The sequence below is a fragment of the Nanorana parkeri genome, unplaced genomic scaffold, assembly GCF_000935625.1.
Source record: "Nanorana parkeri isolate BGI_ZX_2015 unplaced genomic scaffold, ASM93562v1 scaffold2249, whole genome shotgun sequence".
In the NCBI taxonomy this organism is placed as follows: domain Eukaryota; kingdom Metazoa; phylum Chordata; class Amphibia; order Anura; family Dicroglossidae; genus Nanorana; species Nanorana parkeri.
This window is the reverse complement of record NW_017308517.1, coordinates 39743-57647: the sequence shown is the minus strand read 5'-3', so window position 1 is coordinate 57647 and position 17905 is coordinate 39743. Positions and strand designations below refer to the sequence as shown.

General features: G+C 49.3%; 1 protein-coding gene across 1 annotated transcript in view; it reads right to left on the bottom strand.

Moving 5' to 3' along the window:
* Positions 1-12249: 12249 nt before the first annotated feature.
* Positions 12250-17905, bottom strand: part of TAF1C (TATA-box binding protein associated factor, RNA polymerase I subunit C) — a 14091-nt gene continuing 8435 nt past the window's right edge. Inside the window, exons 10-14 of the mRNA XM_018573132.1 lie at positions 17740-17875; positions 17399-17527; positions 16859-17027; positions 15622-15759; positions 12250-13610 (exon numbers count right to left, since the gene is read on the bottom strand). Coding sequence (XP_018428634.1) covers positions 12250-13610; positions 15622-15759; positions 16859-17027; positions 17399-17527; positions 17740-17875 — 1933 coding nt within the window. The remainder of the gene's footprint in view (positions 13611-15621; positions 15760-16858; positions 17028-17398; positions 17528-17739; positions 17876-17905) is intronic.

The window sequence follows — 17905 nt, the reverse complement described above, 5'->3', positions numbered from 1 at the left end:
CTTGTAGTCCCGCATAGCTGCTGGTATTCTACATTGATGTATGATGATTATACAGCGATGCAGAATAGCTCCAACTATGTAGGACTACAAGTCCCAGCAATGCATTATATTTCTAAGTAGGCATACACTAGTGAGTGCCAATACTGGGGATTTTCACGAGTACTCACACTCGTGAAAATGCCCCGATACTAAACGCAGATACTGGTGTTCTGTCGAGAACGCCGACGTAGTCGAATTTGCCAACCTCAGCATCTGCGTTTGCGCACAGACCGGTATTATCGAGGAAACCGGGATTTATTGACAAAGAATTTCGTTTAAATTGTTAATTGTGACTGCAAGAAAGCAGTAGCGTTAGGGCGCTATCCAGAGGCGTAACTAGTTACCTCAGGGCCCCGGTGCAAGAATCCATCCACCGGCAATAAAGATCCTGCCATGCCCGGGCCTCTGACACCCAGGGAGTTGGAGCTTTCCATAGAACACAGGCGGCTCTATGGTCGGCAGCGTTCTGTGTGATGAGGGGGCGGGGATAGCCAGCTTCCCACTCATTGGCTGCTACGCCGGCTCGATCATTCTTCACGCTGCGCCCGGAACAAGGTGAGGAGAGCTTATTTAATATAATTTTTATTTATTTATTTTTATCAATTTTTTTTTCCACCTAACTTTATTGCTATCACACAGGAGAAAACAATCTCCTGTGTGATAGCAATTGGAGAGGTGACAGGTTCTCTTTATTGACCCTGTCACCTCCAATACAGGGGTTCTAGCACAGCACTGTGCTGGAACTCCTGTGACAGGTGAGAGAGGAAGAGCGCAGCACAGCACGGCACAGCACAGCTCTCCCCTCTCACTGTCTACACGGGGCAGCAGGGTTAGTTTTAACCCGGCCGCTCTGCTCCCTGCAGTGACGAAGGAGAGATGTAATTGCAGGGGGGAAGGGGGGGGGAGGAAGCTGCACACTGTTTACATGTGATCTTAGTGGCATCGCCGAGTTCACATGTAAACGAACAATCGTCTGCCTCACTCTACATTTGGCTCGGCTTGTACAAAGCAGGACTGAATGTAGAGAGGGCAACTTCCCCACAAGGACACAACATTTTAACATAAAACCAAGATTCAGAGTTATTCCTTTGCAGCGAGTAAATAAAAGGTGATTTTACATTGTTTTATTACAATGTATCGCACTTCTCTTCCTCCTCACTGACCTCCAGGTACCTTTGTTATATTTTAGGGCGTTCATGGAAATCCCAAAACCTGGGCAACTCTAACATGCACATGCCTTCCAATTGGAGACCTGCCACTTGGCTCCGCTCCTTCATGCATAATTATTGGGCCATCCCTGTGATAGACAGACTAACCGCCATTAGTGAGACACAGGAGTGGGAGGGGCCAAGGGCAATATTTGCATATTACAGATCTTGGGGCTTCTGAGGCTCTCCGAGGGTTAACAGGGGCACTGCCGAGAAATGGTTCTGGGGGAGTTTTATTGTAATACATTTATTGCCTCTACAGGGAGAGGAGAGGAAAAGAATGAGCGGAAAAGGAGAGGAGAAGAGAGGAAAAGAAGGAGAGGAGAGGAAAAGTAGGAGATGAGAGGAAAAGTAGGAGATGAGAGGAAAAGGAGAGAAAAAAGGAGGAGAGGAAAAGAAGGAGAGGAAAAGGAGAGGAGAGGAAAAGGAGAGGAGAGGAAAAGAAGAGGAGAGGAAAAGAAGGAGAGGAAAAAGGAGAGGAGAGGAAAAGAAGGAGATGAGGAGAGGAAAAGAAGGAGATGAGGAGAGGAAAAGAAGGAGATGAGGAGAGGAAAAGGAGATGAGAGGAAAAGGAGATGAGAGGAAAAGGAGAAGAGAGGAAAAGAAGGAGAGGAGAGGAAAAGTGGGGAGCGAAGAGGAGTGTCAGGGAACCAGGGGTGCCGCTCCTTACCAGGGTCGCCAGTGGCAGCGCAGGGCGCGGTTTCTCCTTCCTCCTGGCACCGGGATTGCGGGCGCGCATTCGCAAAATGTGCGGATGGGCGCGCGTGCGTGATAAAGTGCCCGCGCCCACTTAGCGCCTTCAGGTGTTAGCCAGGCTGGGGGAAGTTCCCAGCACACATCATCTGCCCTGCTATTGGCTCCTGGATAGGGAAGCTTCCTGGTCGTCTCGGCAACCAGGGGGGTGGTCCTAGGTTTCCCTGGGCATTTAATCCAGTCAGAGCTCTGGCTTGTTGCGGATTTATTCTACCTCAATCGTCTGATCTCCCAGCCCCCTGTGCCTTGAAACTGCCTCCCCACCCTTTGCTTCAACTCCCCATTACCGACCCTTTGGCCTGCCCTTCCGTTTCGGAACCTAGCTGCCGGCCTCGACCCGGATTTGGACCGGACTACTCTTCTTAGATTTCCCCTTTGTACCTCGACCTCGGCTCGTCGCCCCTGACAAGGGGTTCCGCTAACGGCCCAGCCGTACTCCCCCGACAAGTAGATGAAAGGAGAAGTGAAAGAAGGGAAGGAGAGGAAAATTAAATCAAAAAGAAAAAAGCAGGAAGGGAATGGGAAGGGATAGAAAAGTACAGACAAGGAAAGAAAGGGAAATAATAGGAAGGAAGAGAAGAGTGAATGGAAGGGAGAGAAGAGTGAAGGGAGAGAAGAGTGAAGGGAAGGGAGAGAAAAGTGAAGGAAAGGGAGAGAAGAGTGAAGGGAAGGGAGAGAAAAGTGAAGGAAAGGGAGAGAAGAGTGAAGGGAAGGGAGAGAATTGACAAACTCCATGTGTCCTTTTTCATGGCACAGTAATACAATGTTCGGACCTATGTGATGTTCTCTCCTCTGCAGGTCTCGGTGTAGTTTGTGGTCATTACATTAAACTCAGAACTGAAGGACTATTGGAGATCTGTCTCATCATTACAGCCCCTGTGCTGGTGTCTACATATTGAATTGCTTATTCTGCAGATATCAAATACACAAACTAAAGCAGCTCTCTGTCCTCAGCCGATCCAAAATTCCAGAACAGATTTAAGTCCGATAGGTGACAATTTTTAATATCTTGCTTTTGTGTGCGAGAGACGAGAGAGGCTGCAGTGGATGTGCTTGTGAACTCCTCTCCTCAATACAAACTGGGGTTCCCAGATCACCAGAATAACAAGAGAGTGCGGTGGACTGGGGAACTACAACGTGGATGCAATTCTGAAGGTCTGAGCAGGCACGCTTTTCCTGTATTTTCAGGTGTCCTCCCGTCACCCTAGGCTTCCCCCCCCCCCCCCCTCATAGTTCTCCATTAAGCATTACATGATGCGGGCTTGTTGGTCATTGTCTGACCCTTGCGGGCTCCTTTTTGATCCGTGGGTTCGCGTATATCTACATATAACTTCCATCATGTAGATGTATATCCACTTCATAGCTATATAGCCAATTTGTAACCTAATTGATACCTCTCCAAAATACCTGTTTATTTATGAAGTTACCATTCTTTCATCTTCTCTGTAAACAAATGTATCTCATTGTGTGAGCTTTCTGTATGGTGATCAAACAGTTTCCGATTTCAGTTTATTGTATTACAACGTACTCGCCGCCATCTAGGGACGTCTCCTACGTTTAACTTAACTTCAGTCTATCATGAATGCAGCTGCTAGACTCATCCACCTAACCAACCGCTCAGTGTCTGCAACCTCCCTCTGTCAATCCCTGCACTGGCTTCCATCCTGCACCCCCCTCTGCCAATCCCTCCACTGGCTTCCAATCGACCAAAGGATACAATTCAAAATATTAAAAACCGCGTACAAAGCCGTCCACAACTCCGCCCCCGGCTATATCTCCAACCTGGTCTAAGAGTATCACCCTAACCGTCCCCTCCGCTCTTCACAAGACCTCCTGCTTTCCAGCTCCGTCATCAACTCCTCCCATGCTCGCCTCCAGGACTTCTCTAGAGTCTCTCCCATCCTCTGGAACTCTCTAACCCAACCTGTCCGTCTATCTCCCACACTGACTGCCTTTAGGCGATCCCTTAAGACTCATCTCTTCAGGGAAGCCGATCCCACCTCAACCTGACCACTGAACTATCGCTCTCTCTCAAACACTTCATCCCCACACAGCTACCTCATCATGTATCACTGGCCCCTCCCTTTTAGATTGTAAGCCCTCAGGGGCAGGGCCCTCCCTACCATCTTGTCTTAAATTGTATTGTGATTGTAATGTCTTCCTTATATTGTAAAGTGCTGTGCAAACTATTGGCGCCATATAAATCCTGTATAATAATGATAACACATTAGAATTGCATGTTTGTACTTTCTTTAGAATGCATCCGCTATTCCCATCTTCCCTATTTTCAGGGACTTTGAAGATCTGGCGTAAACTCCTTTTCAATGACATTGGCTTAGTCCAAACCTCCCTGACCACCTCAGGTGCCCTAATCACCGGCCTTGATGTATAAAACAGAGTCAGTGGAACACCCCCAATTGATTCTGAGGAAGGAGGCGTTACCTCTGAAACGCGTAAACCACTTCACTACCAGGGAGGACAAACAGCCGGTGGATATGCACCTCTCGTTCTGACCCTTTTATGCCTGTTTTTATTTGTCCTTTGTGTGTACCTTTATAACATTTTTATTAGTTTTTATGCGATGGAGGCGATCTCTGTGTCTTGTCTTGATGTGTATTTGTGTAATGAGGGGGGTGTGGCCTTAGGAGATCAGCACCCAATATCAAGGTGCGCATAATAATTAGGCAGCTTCTTTTCCTCAGGAAAAACGGGCCAAAAAATTGGAGTTACGTACCTGGTAACTCTGTTTCTAGGAACCTTCCAGGACAGCATTAGAGAAATAGGCTCCTCCCACCGGAAACAGGAAACACATCACCCACACCTAGAATAAAAAGGAGTACCAGCCTAGCACACTTCAGTTAAAACATAAGAACCGAAGGATACCGCATCACTAACTCCGTCTCATAGAAGATGTACACATACAGAATTCATATATACACACACACATACATACATACACATACATACACATACATACACATACACATACATACACATACATACACATACATACACATATATACACATATATACACATATATACATACATATACATACATATACATACATACATATACATACACATATATACACATATATATATATATACATACACGTCCATCTCCCAAAGTACGGCATCTCGCAGCAAGCCACACCATTAATCGGGTGGGAATCCCTGCTGTCCTGGAAGGTTCCTAGAAACAGAGTTACCAGGTACGTAACTCCAATTTTCTCTAGTCACCTTCCAGGACAGCATTAGAGAGGATAAACGAGCACCATACTTACAACTCAGGGCGGGACCACGGCTTGCAGTACTTTCCTTCCGAAAGCCTGATCTTGGCTTGACGTCAGATCCACTCTATAGTGTTTGACGAATGTAGCGAAACTGGACCAGGTTGCCGCTCTGCAAATTTGATCTGGGGTAGCCCCCGCTCTTTCTGCCCAGGAGGCGGCCAAGGCCCTTGTGGAGTGTGCCGTCACCTGCTGTGGTGTTTTCAGATTTTGTAGATCATATGCTTGGTGTATAGCCATTTTGATCCACCTCCCTATGGAGCTTTTGGATGCTCTTAGCCCCGACTTAGGACCAGAAAACAGCACAAACAAATTATTGGACTTCCGAATCTCATTGGTCTTGTCCAGGTATTCCAATACACATCGACGTACGTCGATGCCCTGTAGCGCAGCCTCCTTTTCATTTGTTGGATTGGCGCAAAATGATGGAATTACCACGTCTTGGGTCCCATGAAACACAGAGACCACTTTCGGGAGAAAAGCTGGGTCCGGTTTTAGAATAATTTTATCCGGCAAAATTCTGCAGTATGCGTCTAGAATTGACAACGCATGAATCTCACTGACCCTTCTGGCTGAGACCATGGCCACTAGGAGCGCCGTTTTTAACGTTAAAGGTCTTCAGTGAACATTCGCCTATTGGCTCATAAGGGGGTTCGTAAGAAACCCCGTAGGACCACCGACAGGTCCCAAGTTGGGAAATGATTGGTACTTGGGGGCTTTGCCCTGGCTACCGCTTTAAGGAACCTCTTGATCAGTGGTTCTTCTGCCAGCCTGTGTTCTAAAAAAGTAGACAGAGCTGCAATCTGCACTTTGAGGGTACTACATGACAAGTTCTTTTCTACGCCATCCTGTAGAAATTCCAGCACTGAAACTACTTTAGTGAGTTCCCCGTGATTACCGTCTGCCCTCCATGTAGAATACACTTTCCACACCTTGTTGTATATCGCCAAGGTGGAAGGCTTCCTACTTGATATGAGGGTGGAGACCACCCTGTCCGACAGACCTTTCCCTAACAGCAGGTCCCTCTCAGAAACCAGGCTGTTAGGGTCAAATAGTCTAGGCGTGGATGAAGCGCCGATCCCTGCCGAAGTAGATCCTCCTTCCCAGAGTAGAATGTCCTCGGTCAGTGACAGGAGGGTATGAGATCTTGTGCCCCCCTGTTTGTTGATGTATGCCACTGCAGTAGCATTGTCCGATGAGATCCTTACGTGCTTGTTCACCACATGGGGAGTGAACCCTAGTAGCGCACATTCCATTGCTTTTAGTTCCCTCATATTTGATGATTTGGAACTCCATTGCTTGTCCCAGGACCCCTGGAGCATGTGCTGTTGGAGATGTGCCCCCCACCTCCATGCACTCGCATCCGTAGTAATCTGCACGGGTTTGTGTTGTTTCCACAACCTTCCCCCTGCCAGGTGTTCGGCCTTCAGCCACCACCGTAGAGACAGCTTTACCCTTCCGGGTAGCACTGTTGCCTTTGACCATCCCATTCTGCCAGAAGGAAGTTCTGGAGGGGTCTGGAATGTATTTGAGCCCATGTTACTGCTGGTATGGCTGTTGTCATGAGGCCCAAGAGCCTCATGATACCTCTGAAAGACACCTCTGCGGACGCGTAGGCGACTCGTCTCTGCCATCAGTTTCACCACTTTTTCGTCCGGAAGTAACATGCGCTCTCCCTCCGTGTGTACTTGGTAACCCAAAAATACCACCTTTTGTGACGGCAGTAATTGAGACTTCTCCGTGTTTTTGAGCCACCCTAGGTTTTTCAGGTGGGCCATGGCCCCCCCATTCCCGGAAGCCCCCCTCCATAGGTACCCCAGGTCCCCTGACCCTCTGCTGTACCCTGTTGGGGGGAAGCCCCTGCTCACTAGCACGTAGGCCTAGGGAAAAAATAACAAATGTTACGATGTCCTGCTCGGCCGGAGGAAACACAAAATAACTGAAGTGTGCTAGGCTGGTACTTTTTATTCTAGGTGTGGGTGATGTGTTTCCTGTTTCCGGTGGGAGGAGCCTATCTCTCTAATGCTGTCCTGGAAGGTGACTAGAGAAGAAGAGATTTGACTGACTCCGAAATGTAAAAAATTGCAAAAAGTCCTTCAAAAGAAATGCGGCACTCGGATTATTGGGGCGCCATCACAGAACCCTCAGACACTTTGTTGCAAATAGTCAGCAGGGTGGCAAGAAACGTGTTTGAGAAAGACGGACGCAAATTAACTGGCAATGATTTGAGAAGAATCAAACGTGAAGCTCCCGGGAACCCGTCATCCTCCAGAACCGCAACCTACTCGGAGGGCCCAGGAGGTACAAGGTGTTCAGTGCTCAGAGACATGGTCAAGGTGAGGAAACCCGACCACCACTGAACAAACGTCAGGACCGGGCCAAGCAATATCTGAAGACGGATCTTACAAAGGTTTTATGGACTGATGAGATGAGAGGGACTCTTGGCGGAGCAGATGGATGGGCCCGTGGCTGGCTCAGTAATAGGCACAGAGCTCCACTTCCACTCAGACGTCAGCAAAGGTGGGGGTGGGGTACTGGTGGGCTGTTATTAATAAAAATGAGCTGGTTGGACCTTTTTGGGTTGAAGATGGACTCAATATCAACTCCAAAACCTAACTGCCAGTTTTTAGCAGACAATTTCTTCAAGCCGTGGTCCAGCAAAAAGTCTGCCCGTGATATGTATGCAGGACAATGCTCCATCGCATGCATCCGAGTCCTCCACTGGGTGGCCTTAAAGAATAATGACATGGCCGCCTTCCTCACCTGACTCCAAACCAAGGGCGGACTGACAACACATGGGGCCCCCGGGCAATACAAGATTATGGGGCCCCTTGAGCTCCGCCCCTATACAAGTCCCTCCCACACGCCCCTTCTGCATAGGCATTCTTGTGTCACAGAAATGTTTTCTCCACATTTTTCAAATAGTGGGCCAATTCACAAAGAGATGCAATCAATGCAGGATGGCACTGGATATAGAGGACTACAAATCCCAGCAATAGTACATTATAGCTGGCGGTATTCTGCATTGCGCTGTATAGATGACTACAAATCCCAGCTATAGTACATTATAGCTGGCGGTATTCTGCATTGCGCTGTATAATATATTATTGCTGGGATTTGTAGTCCTCTATACAGCACAATGCAGAATACCACCAGCTATAGAGGAATATAACAAATCCCAGCAATAGTACATTAGACATACAGTGTATAATGTATTGCTGGGATTTGTAGTCCTCTATAGCTGATGGTATAATATAGAGCACAATGTACCATCAGCTATAGAGGACTACAAATCCCACTATCCCAGCATTACATTATATAGCACCATGTGGGGGGAAAGTGCAGGCTTACCTGAGCAGTCTTCCAGCAACTTGGTGGAAGACTGCTCGGTGACGGACCCCCCTGATGGCCTCGGGCAGTGCCAGACTGGTCAGTCCGCCCCTGCCCCAAACCCTACTGAGGACCCGTGGGCTCTTCTTAAATGGGAGATTTATGGGGAAGCAAAAGTGTCTGGAGGGGCGGCGGTTGCTGCTGCACAAAAAGTTGATGGTCAACAGCTGAAGAAACTGACAGACTCCATGGATGGGAGGCTGAGGCCCGGTATTGGCGATATTGGTCACCGAGTTTGTTTCTGAACAATGTCAGAAATGTTTATTCTTCTCACTTTAACAGATGAAAATAAACGAGAGAGACGGGAACATTTTCCATTTAGTTGCATAATAATCCTGCACACTGAGCCCTCATTCACACAGCTAAGTGTCAGCCAGTACAGATCCGTGCGGCATGCATGCCCGTATCGTGTCGTTCCCGGGGAATGACAGGCGCTGCGTGTGATTGTACACAGGAGCCTGTCCTTCCCTATGTGAGGACAAGGCCATACACGGACGTGCAGTTCGGGGGGGCGTACGGCCGCGTCCTCCCATAGAGAAGAACAGGCTGCTGTGTACAATCACACGCAGCACCTGTCCTTCCCGGGTACGGCTCGATACGGTCACGCACGTCGCACGGATCTGTACGGGCCAACACTTAGCTGTGTGAATGAGGCCTTACAGTTACCCAGTAATTGTGCACATACACAGATATTCTTCTAAGAAAGCCAAAACTTCACGTTGACCTTCGTAAATATTCACATTTGAGGTTTATTAACATTTTGGAATCACAGAGAGCTCCGGAGATGTTCAATAATGGAATGAACCCTCAAAAACACAACTTGCCTAATAATTGTGCCCGCAGTGTAAAGGAAAGGCGGGCAAACCGGCCATCCAGCTGTGGTGGGACTACAAATGCCCTTTTAGCATTGCAAGGCTCTGACCGCCACGGGCATGACTCCGCGGATGCAGAACTCGAGTTTTCCGCAGGATCATTGAACGCTGCAGATTTAAAGATACTGAAAACTGCTTGTGAACCAAAATAAACTGTTACAAGGAGAACTATGAGGTCAGGGCTTTTCCCCATAGTTCTCCTCAGGGTAACGGGAGGACACAAACTAGCGTCCTCCCGTCACCCTAGGATCAGTATATAGGGAGCTACAGCTCGCGGTATACTGAGACGCCGCAGCTGAAGCGGATCCTGACAATTATGTCTGGATCCGCCCAGCTGTACCCGCCCCCTCCCCCATCCGTTCCGCTAGTCAGCGCTGGAGGATCGGAGAGGGGGAATCCAGCACCTCCCCCTGTCACGGCAGAGAGCCGTGACAGGATCGAGAAGTGAGCGAGCGCCGGTATGTGTTCGCTCACCTCCCGATCTACTGAGCCGACCTGTGACAGTCTCATTGTCACAGGTCGGCTAGAACTATGAGGATGAGTGAAAAGCACTCCCCTCCCCCCCTCATAGTTCTCCTTTAAAACTTTTGTAAGATTTTAGGGATTGGTTTGACATCTCCTTGAACATCAGTATTTACCGCACAGCACTCTACTGTAGAGGATTGGAAGCATACACCACAACAGTCACAGGTTTATAGGACAAACACTTGCATAGCGTAGTGCAAAAAAAAAAAAGCCAAGGTATCCATTAAGACCTTGGTTCTCACCTGGTGGGTCGTGAGCCAAAAGTGGGTCACGACCCCATGTTCAGTAGGTCGCTGCATGCCTTCCACTTTTCTAGCTACTCAGTCTCCCCCTAGCGCAGCATTGTCAGTTCTCGTGTCAAGCAGCCATTCAAAACATGCTGCCCGGCACGGAGTGGCAACTTGGGGTGGGCTGGTGGGTATGGCCGCGAGGGATCTCCATCCATACGTTCTTTGCTTACAGCTCCCTCATGTCCTGTAGAGGTTCCTGGACTGACATCACATTCTGGCTCCCGGCACCTCTACAGGCGTGCGCATGGGAGCTGTACAAGGAATGCGCATATGGATGGAGCTCCGTCACTGCACAGCAGCCCACACTGCCTTACATTCCATTGCAGTGCAACCTAATGACAGAGGACAAATGTGGGTCCTGAGCTTACACAGGTTGAGGACCAATGCATTAAGACATAATGTAACCCAAAATCTTTACAGAGTCCCTCAGGTGGACCTTCCGAAAGAGGTAGACATCCCTACTTTGTGGGTACAAAGTCATCAGGTGATCAACCATCACTTTTTACCAAGTGATCAGAGGGACTGCCACAAGTCCAAAAGAGAAGGATCCCCTACAGAAGGACTTGTTCATACCGGCTGCATTGACCTTCATTGATAATTGCAAGGACACCAAAAAAATCAATTGTTCTCTATGTACGCTGTTCACATTATACCAACCATGAAGCTCTGGTGAACAACCAACCAACCAGAGTGCTCTAAGCTACACCAAAATTGTTCTCTATGTGCCCTTGTTCACATTATATCAACCATGAAGCTCTGGTGAACAACCAACCAGAGTGCGCCAAGCTAGTACAAAGCAACTTTTGCACCAGCTCGGTTCTATTTGAGCATTGAGCTAGCGCTTTGAAAGGACATTCAACCCCGAAATGCATTGCCTCAAAGGCAGACGCTCTTTTCTGACCCAGGAACGGGAAGAACTTTACCCGTTTGGCTGTATAAAATTGCACCAGAACATCTCACCCCCCAGCAACCCACCGCACTGATCTTGGTGATCCGGTGATGAGCCCTGCTGATCAAGGTGTGTGGGCTCCAGGACTTCATACAGAGCATGGCTTCTTGGGCCACCGCCAAGCGTTGGTCATCCTATATATCAGTAATGAATGGTTTGTCATTGATTACAGTGATAGCATTGCACCAGGTTGATGCGCTTTTGCTGGTTTTACCTCCCTGTGGCCCCATCGTTTGGTGTTATGCTAGGATACCCACCATCTACGGCTCCATTGTAAACCACAGCGGGATCCCGCATTGCTTGGAGGACTGAAGACCAACCACAACAAAGTACCAACCTACAGAGGATGGTATACAATTTGTATGTTATGACCAGGGGGCGTAACTTTAGATCATGGGGCCCCATAGCAAAATTATAATGGGGCCCCATAGCAAAATTATAATGGGGCCCCATAGCGACCTCCCTACTGTGAATGAAAGTCGGGTAGCAGGAAAGCTGTCTGCGTTGTCTCCTCCTGTACATTTTATGTCAGCTCTTCTTGATGGGAAATGTCACAGGGGGTACAGAGTGAGTGTCAACAGCAACTTCTGCAATCCTTAAATGGGGGCCCCCCTTCCACCCCCAGGCCCCATAGCAGCTGCATGGGCTGCTATGGCTTTTGTTACGCCACTGGTTATGACAACCTGTTGACACTTTAAGATGGAAGCCATATTTGTACCCGACAGAAGTTTTAACATTTAAAAAAAAAAAAAAAAAAAAAAAAAAGGTTGGAATTGGAGACTTTAACTTTTAAAAAAACAACACAAGATGTAGTTTGGGAAGTGAAACTCAGACCTGCTCACACAACTGTAAAAAACACAAACAAAATCAGAAGTCTGGTGCTGACCAAGAACACCAGAAATGGAAAAGCCGCACGAGGTCACAGAGGTAGATTAGAATCCCATCCGAAACTTTTTAGCAGGTGGCCGCTGTAAACGGCTTTGTGCTGCAGAGCGCTGCGAGAACCCCTGAGAGGAGGTCCCCCGAGGGGGCTGCGAGCCCGTTTGGATCTCACTGTGCATTGAGAGTGCTCGAGTCTGGGGGCGCTGTGAAGGGGTCTGCGACTGGAAGCTCCTCGACAGCCTCTCGGAGCTCTGAGACGGGGCGATCTCCTGAGACACCGGTGTAGGATCGCTGGTTTGCGTGTCTCTGCTCTCCCCAAAGATAGATATGAAGTCTTGTAAGGTCCTCCTCCTCTCTCTGGGGATACCCTTAGAGCGGAGGGACAGTGAGGAGGTGATAGCACAAGGTTCTGATAACTTCGGCTCACTTGATATTTGTGAAGACAGCTCAGATTTGGCTTGTGGATGGGCCTGTCTACCGTGGAAGAGATCTGACCTTCTTGAAGGCCCCGACTGGAAACTCCAATTAGAAGCTTGTTCAATAGGGTCAGCACCACCCTGTGTTTCGCTGACTGCAGAATGGACCGACGTGTCCATGTCTGACATGGGGGCACCGTCGTATGACCAAGGGGAACTGGCTTCCGCCTCGTACATCTCTGAACCAAAACTGAAAGGGGACAAGAAGCTTCCCGTTAACGAGCTTTGGCTTCGAGCCCTCTGCAGCTTTTGTCTTCGTATCTTCTCTCGAAGAGCCTGAACCTTGCTTTGCTTATTCAATCCCAAGTGATCGTTCCACCAGTGGGTAAGCCGGCCCTCCCAAGCTGCAGAGAGCCTCTGGCTCAACGGGTCTGTCCAGTCCTCTGTGCGCACCCGCTCCACCGTCTCCGAGATGGTCGGGGGGGCGAATTTTTGGAGTTTGCCCGCTCTCATAGCCTGGCGTAGGCTCTCGCGCAATCCTTCTACCTCCGGAGGCGTTCCACGTAATTCTTCAGCACTGAACAGCTTGGTGATCGAGGATTCCGGACGCTGGAGGACCTCTACGCCTTGTTTGAGTAAAGCAGAGATCCACTTGCTGAAAAAAAGCTTAGACTTTGCGCTGAGAGAACGTGCAGCGGTAGAATCTACTTCACGGATGGGACTTGAGGCACGAATTGGATCGGTGGAGTCAAGTTCAGGAGAACATTCCGCGGCTCTAGCACTTGCCGGTTCCTGGCCAGAAGCCCCTGAGCCAATGGCAACATCTTCTGAAGCCTGCTCCGATGAGGCTGTAGGACTCCTCCTGGAAAAATGACCCTCACGGCTGGAGCTTGGCGCCAGGGACTTCTTATGCACCAGCTGCTGAGTGAAGACGTCGCCGGCCTCTGTCAGCAGGAAAACCATCATGGATTCTGGATTGTATGCTGTAGCCAATCCTAGAAAAAAAGGCAAAAATATTCAGTGAAGCCAGACATTCAACAGGAAACTGTATTTTAATATTGCAATTAACCCCTTGCTGACCGCAGTGTTACGCCCCCTTCCTGTCCCGGCCATTTTTCAGTATTCAGTAGGGATGCACCGATATATCGGTCGCCAAAACATATTGGCCAAAAATGGCACTTTTGGCTAAATGCCGAAAGTGACATTTTCTTGCCGATACAGCTGCGCATCCCTTGTTTCTCTCCTCCCGGCTGGGCGCTGCTTTGTGTCCCAGCGGGGAAGAGAGAGTGCAACAGCCGGCCGAGCGCTGCGGGAAGAGAGCGCTGTGAGCGGCCCTCCTCCCACATCGCTCAGCCTCCTATCACAGTCCGGCAGATCAGTGGGGGGGGGGCGGAGACAACCCGCGCTGTCACAGGAGGCTGAGCTCTCCTCCGCCTCCTGTGACAGCGTGTCAGAGAGCAGGCTACAAACACTCAGCGTTCAGTGATCGCTGAGTGTTTGTAGATAATGGAGGACATGGTATGTTGACTATATCCTCAATTATGAATGAATGGGAAGTGATCTACATCCTCTCCTACATCACTTCCTGTTCATTCATAGTTGTAGTTATAGTAAACACACAATGTTCTCAAGTTATGAATGATCAGGTACACTCAGTATAGAGGATTCCTGATCATTGATAACAGGGGACACAGAATAAGAGATTGAGGACTCTGTGTGTCTCTGAGGACTTTGTGTTCTCAATCTCTTTTTCCATTTTAAAAAAGGGAAATATCAGGGATCTGTTTAGACCCCTATTATTTCCCCCAAAGCCCCTAAAAAGTACAAAATAAAAATATTTATTAAAAAATGGGAAATATAAAAATATTTAAGGTTTATAAAAAATAAATAAAATATTTAAAAAATTATAATAAAAAACATTTTCGGTTTCGGCCTGACAACTTTTTTTAATTTCGGTTTCGTTTTTGAAATTTCCATTTCGGTGCACCTCTAGTATTCAGCACTGCAGTACTGTGACATTTATTCCATCATCCAATGCTGTACTGAAATTATTTTTATACCATTTTTGGGGATCAGATAGAGCTTTCCTTTGGTGGTATGTAAGGGGACTTTAAAACATTTTTGTGGGTTTTTGTGTGTAAATTTTATTTATTTTGTGACCAATTTTTTTTTTTTTACACACTTAACTTTATTGTCATCACATAGGGGGCTAAGAATCCCCCTATGTGATATAAAATTACAGTGACAGGTTCCCTTTAAGGAGACATCAGGGGGTCTCTAAGACCCCTAATGTCACCTAGGGACCCCCAGAGAAGCTGACGAAGCACAGATCTGCTCCACCAGCTTCTCTCCGGTTTTCGAGCGACAGAAGAATGCGCAAGTGATGTAGTAAACACCACTTCCTGCATTCAGAGACCGGGGAGGAGATCGTGTACTGACCTCCCTCCGTTCTCAGTGCACGGAGCCACGTCGCCCGGATCGGACGCCCGGGATCGCGACCACCAGAAGAGGTAAGGAGGGGCGCACAGAGACATGCATCATACAAGCCATCGGGCGTCTTTACAGATGCCGGACCGCTTGTATGTAAAACGGCCATCGCTGGCTATTTCCCGCTCGTGCGCCCCAGGGGGCCGCGGGCACGAAGGACGTTTAAAGACGCCCGCCCGCATCCAGAAGACTTCTGCCCGGCCGTTTCTAAACGTTCGGCGGTTAATATGATCTATACAATATATTAAAATGAATGGACACCCATAAGGTATTTTCTTTATGTTGGTCAGTATCTGCCAAAAAATTTTTGTGAATCTTTTCTAAAAGAAGTTGTCACCTGGAGATCCTGCCAGTGACCGCACTTCCTGTTGCGGGCTGACAATGCTAAGCTAAGGTGGCATCAGATTTGTGACCTGCCACAGCAGATACAAGTCTGTGCCTCGAGCCAAGGCATAACGTGCTAATGATCATTTCATCGGGGGAGGTCAGTTCTTGTGCCGCACAAGGGGACACACTTACCTGCCATGGGAGATGCCAGCCTCTGTGTCACAGTGTCATGGAGAAGCGGAGGTAACGGATCCAGGTAATGGAGGGACTCTGAATTCCGGGAGAGTTTCAATGCGGGCAGATGCAGCTGGCAAGGGTTGGTGTTGCCTCCTGGAGGAAAAAAAAGCAACGCGGAGGAAAGATGTAAGAACTCCACAACATGCCAAAGACTCATCGAATTGTGAGAAGGTAATAACTCCAAGTGTCCTCATATCTCCAGAGGTCCCCTCCCGTTACTGCTGAGTCCCAGGTCACTCTGACCTAAGCCACATCCCCACACAGTCCCTGTTGGTCCATCGCTATGGCAGGTTCCCTCACCAGCCAATGTGCAGGAGATACAAGAGGTCCTTGAAACTCAACTATCCAGGTAGATATAGTGGTTAGCAATTCTGCCTTGCAGCACTGGGGTCTCTGGTTTCCAATCCCACCCAGGACACTATCTGCATGGAGTTTGCATGCTCCCCGGCTACATCACCAACCTCATGTCAGAAATATCACCCAAACCGTCCTCTCAAGACCTCCCGCTCTCCAGTCCTTCAAGACCTCCCGCTCTCCGGTCCCCGCCCCTCAAGACCTCCCGCTCTCCGGTCCCCGCCCCTCAAGACCTCCCGCTCTCCGGTCCCCGCCCCTCAAGACCTCCCGCTCTCCGGTCCCCGCCCCTCAAGACCTCCCGCTCTCCGGTCCCCGCCCCTCAAGACCTCCCGCTCTCCGGTCCCCGCCCCTCAAGACCTCCCGCTCTCCGGTCCCCGCCGCTCAAGACCTCCCGCAAAGATCTGCTTCATCAGCTTCTGAAGCAGGGGAGTGACACAAGAATGCGGAAGTGATGTCATATACATCACTTCCGCATTATGACACCGGAGAGGGGACCGGAGGGAGATAGTGTACCGATCTCCCTGATCCCGTCACAGAGCAACCGTGCTGGTCCCGGGCTGGCACCGGGCACAGCGGAGCTTGGGACCAGAGGAGGGGGGTGCGCACCGATGGGCACCTTATACAAGCGATCCGCCGGCTCTATAGCTGGCGGATCGCTTGTATGTAAACAGGCATGGCTGCCCGTTTTTTAAATTTGGGCAGTTTGCCGCGTGCGAGTGGGCGGGGCCAACAGGACGTCTGATGGCCTGTTACATTCAGGAAGCTCCCGGCCGGCCGGGAGGCGGTTAAGAACAAATCCTCTACATGTGATCGGCCATTTCTGGAGAGCCGGCCTTACCAGAGTACTGCAGCAGCACCGTCTCCTGGCTGTGCTGAGTTCCCAGCAGGATCTTGTTAGTCACATCTCCTGGAACAACGTTGACGAACGATGGCGGCCTCTCTAACATGTGTGCCCATTTAGCCATTGGTACCAGAGGACATCGCTCATCCATGATGTAAACCGAGAACTGAAAGAGAAAAAATAATGAGTAGAACAGAGCGGGGGGGAAAGGGCGGCACTGAACAATATAATCAGTATTGGTCACATGGCTCCGGAATAAAACCCTCCACTGAACCTGGCTGAAGACATCAAAGCACACTGTCTCAGTACTCTTCTCCAGGGCCCTCACCTGTGATGCATGCAGTGGGCTGGCTCTTGGGGAGGAGCTATGCAAACATCAAAATGTCTTGGTGGGGGTGTGTCTATCTAGAGGAGTGGGCAATCCTGGGCAGGATGCATTTGCATGCAGACTGGGAGTACTTCTCCCTGCAGGTATAGTCTATGATCTGATCGCCTCTCCCTTTCCAGCAAGGTGCTGTCCTGCAGAGGAAGTGGTACCTGTGTGGTCACCAGGAAGTGAGCTGGGTTCGTCTCTCGCAGACAGCGGGATAATATCACCCTCTCTCCTCTCTGGCATGACGAATCCTGACCGATACGGAACAGGTCCAAGCTTTGAGCATCTTTCACCTGAGGAGACATCACAGTGTCAGCGCGGTCACGTGCACATCGAACTCGTGTCCTAGAATCTAAAAACAAAGACGAAGTGAACACTGTCGCGCCACACACACAGAAAGCCAATCCGTCAGCTGATGCCACGGTGTTGAAGAAGTCGCACACACAGTGATTGACACATACAATCCCTGCATTCTGGAAATCGGGAAACACCAGGATGCGTTTACCCGGACGTCTGCAGCCTGCACTCCAGTGCGGTCAGTGTACTGCAGGACACGAGGGTGGGAGGTGAAGTCGCTCCATCTCCAGGGAGAGTCATCGCGGAAGAAAAGCGTCTCTTCATCCTGACGGATCCGCTGCAAACTAAAGAAACGCAATAAGATGGATATGGGG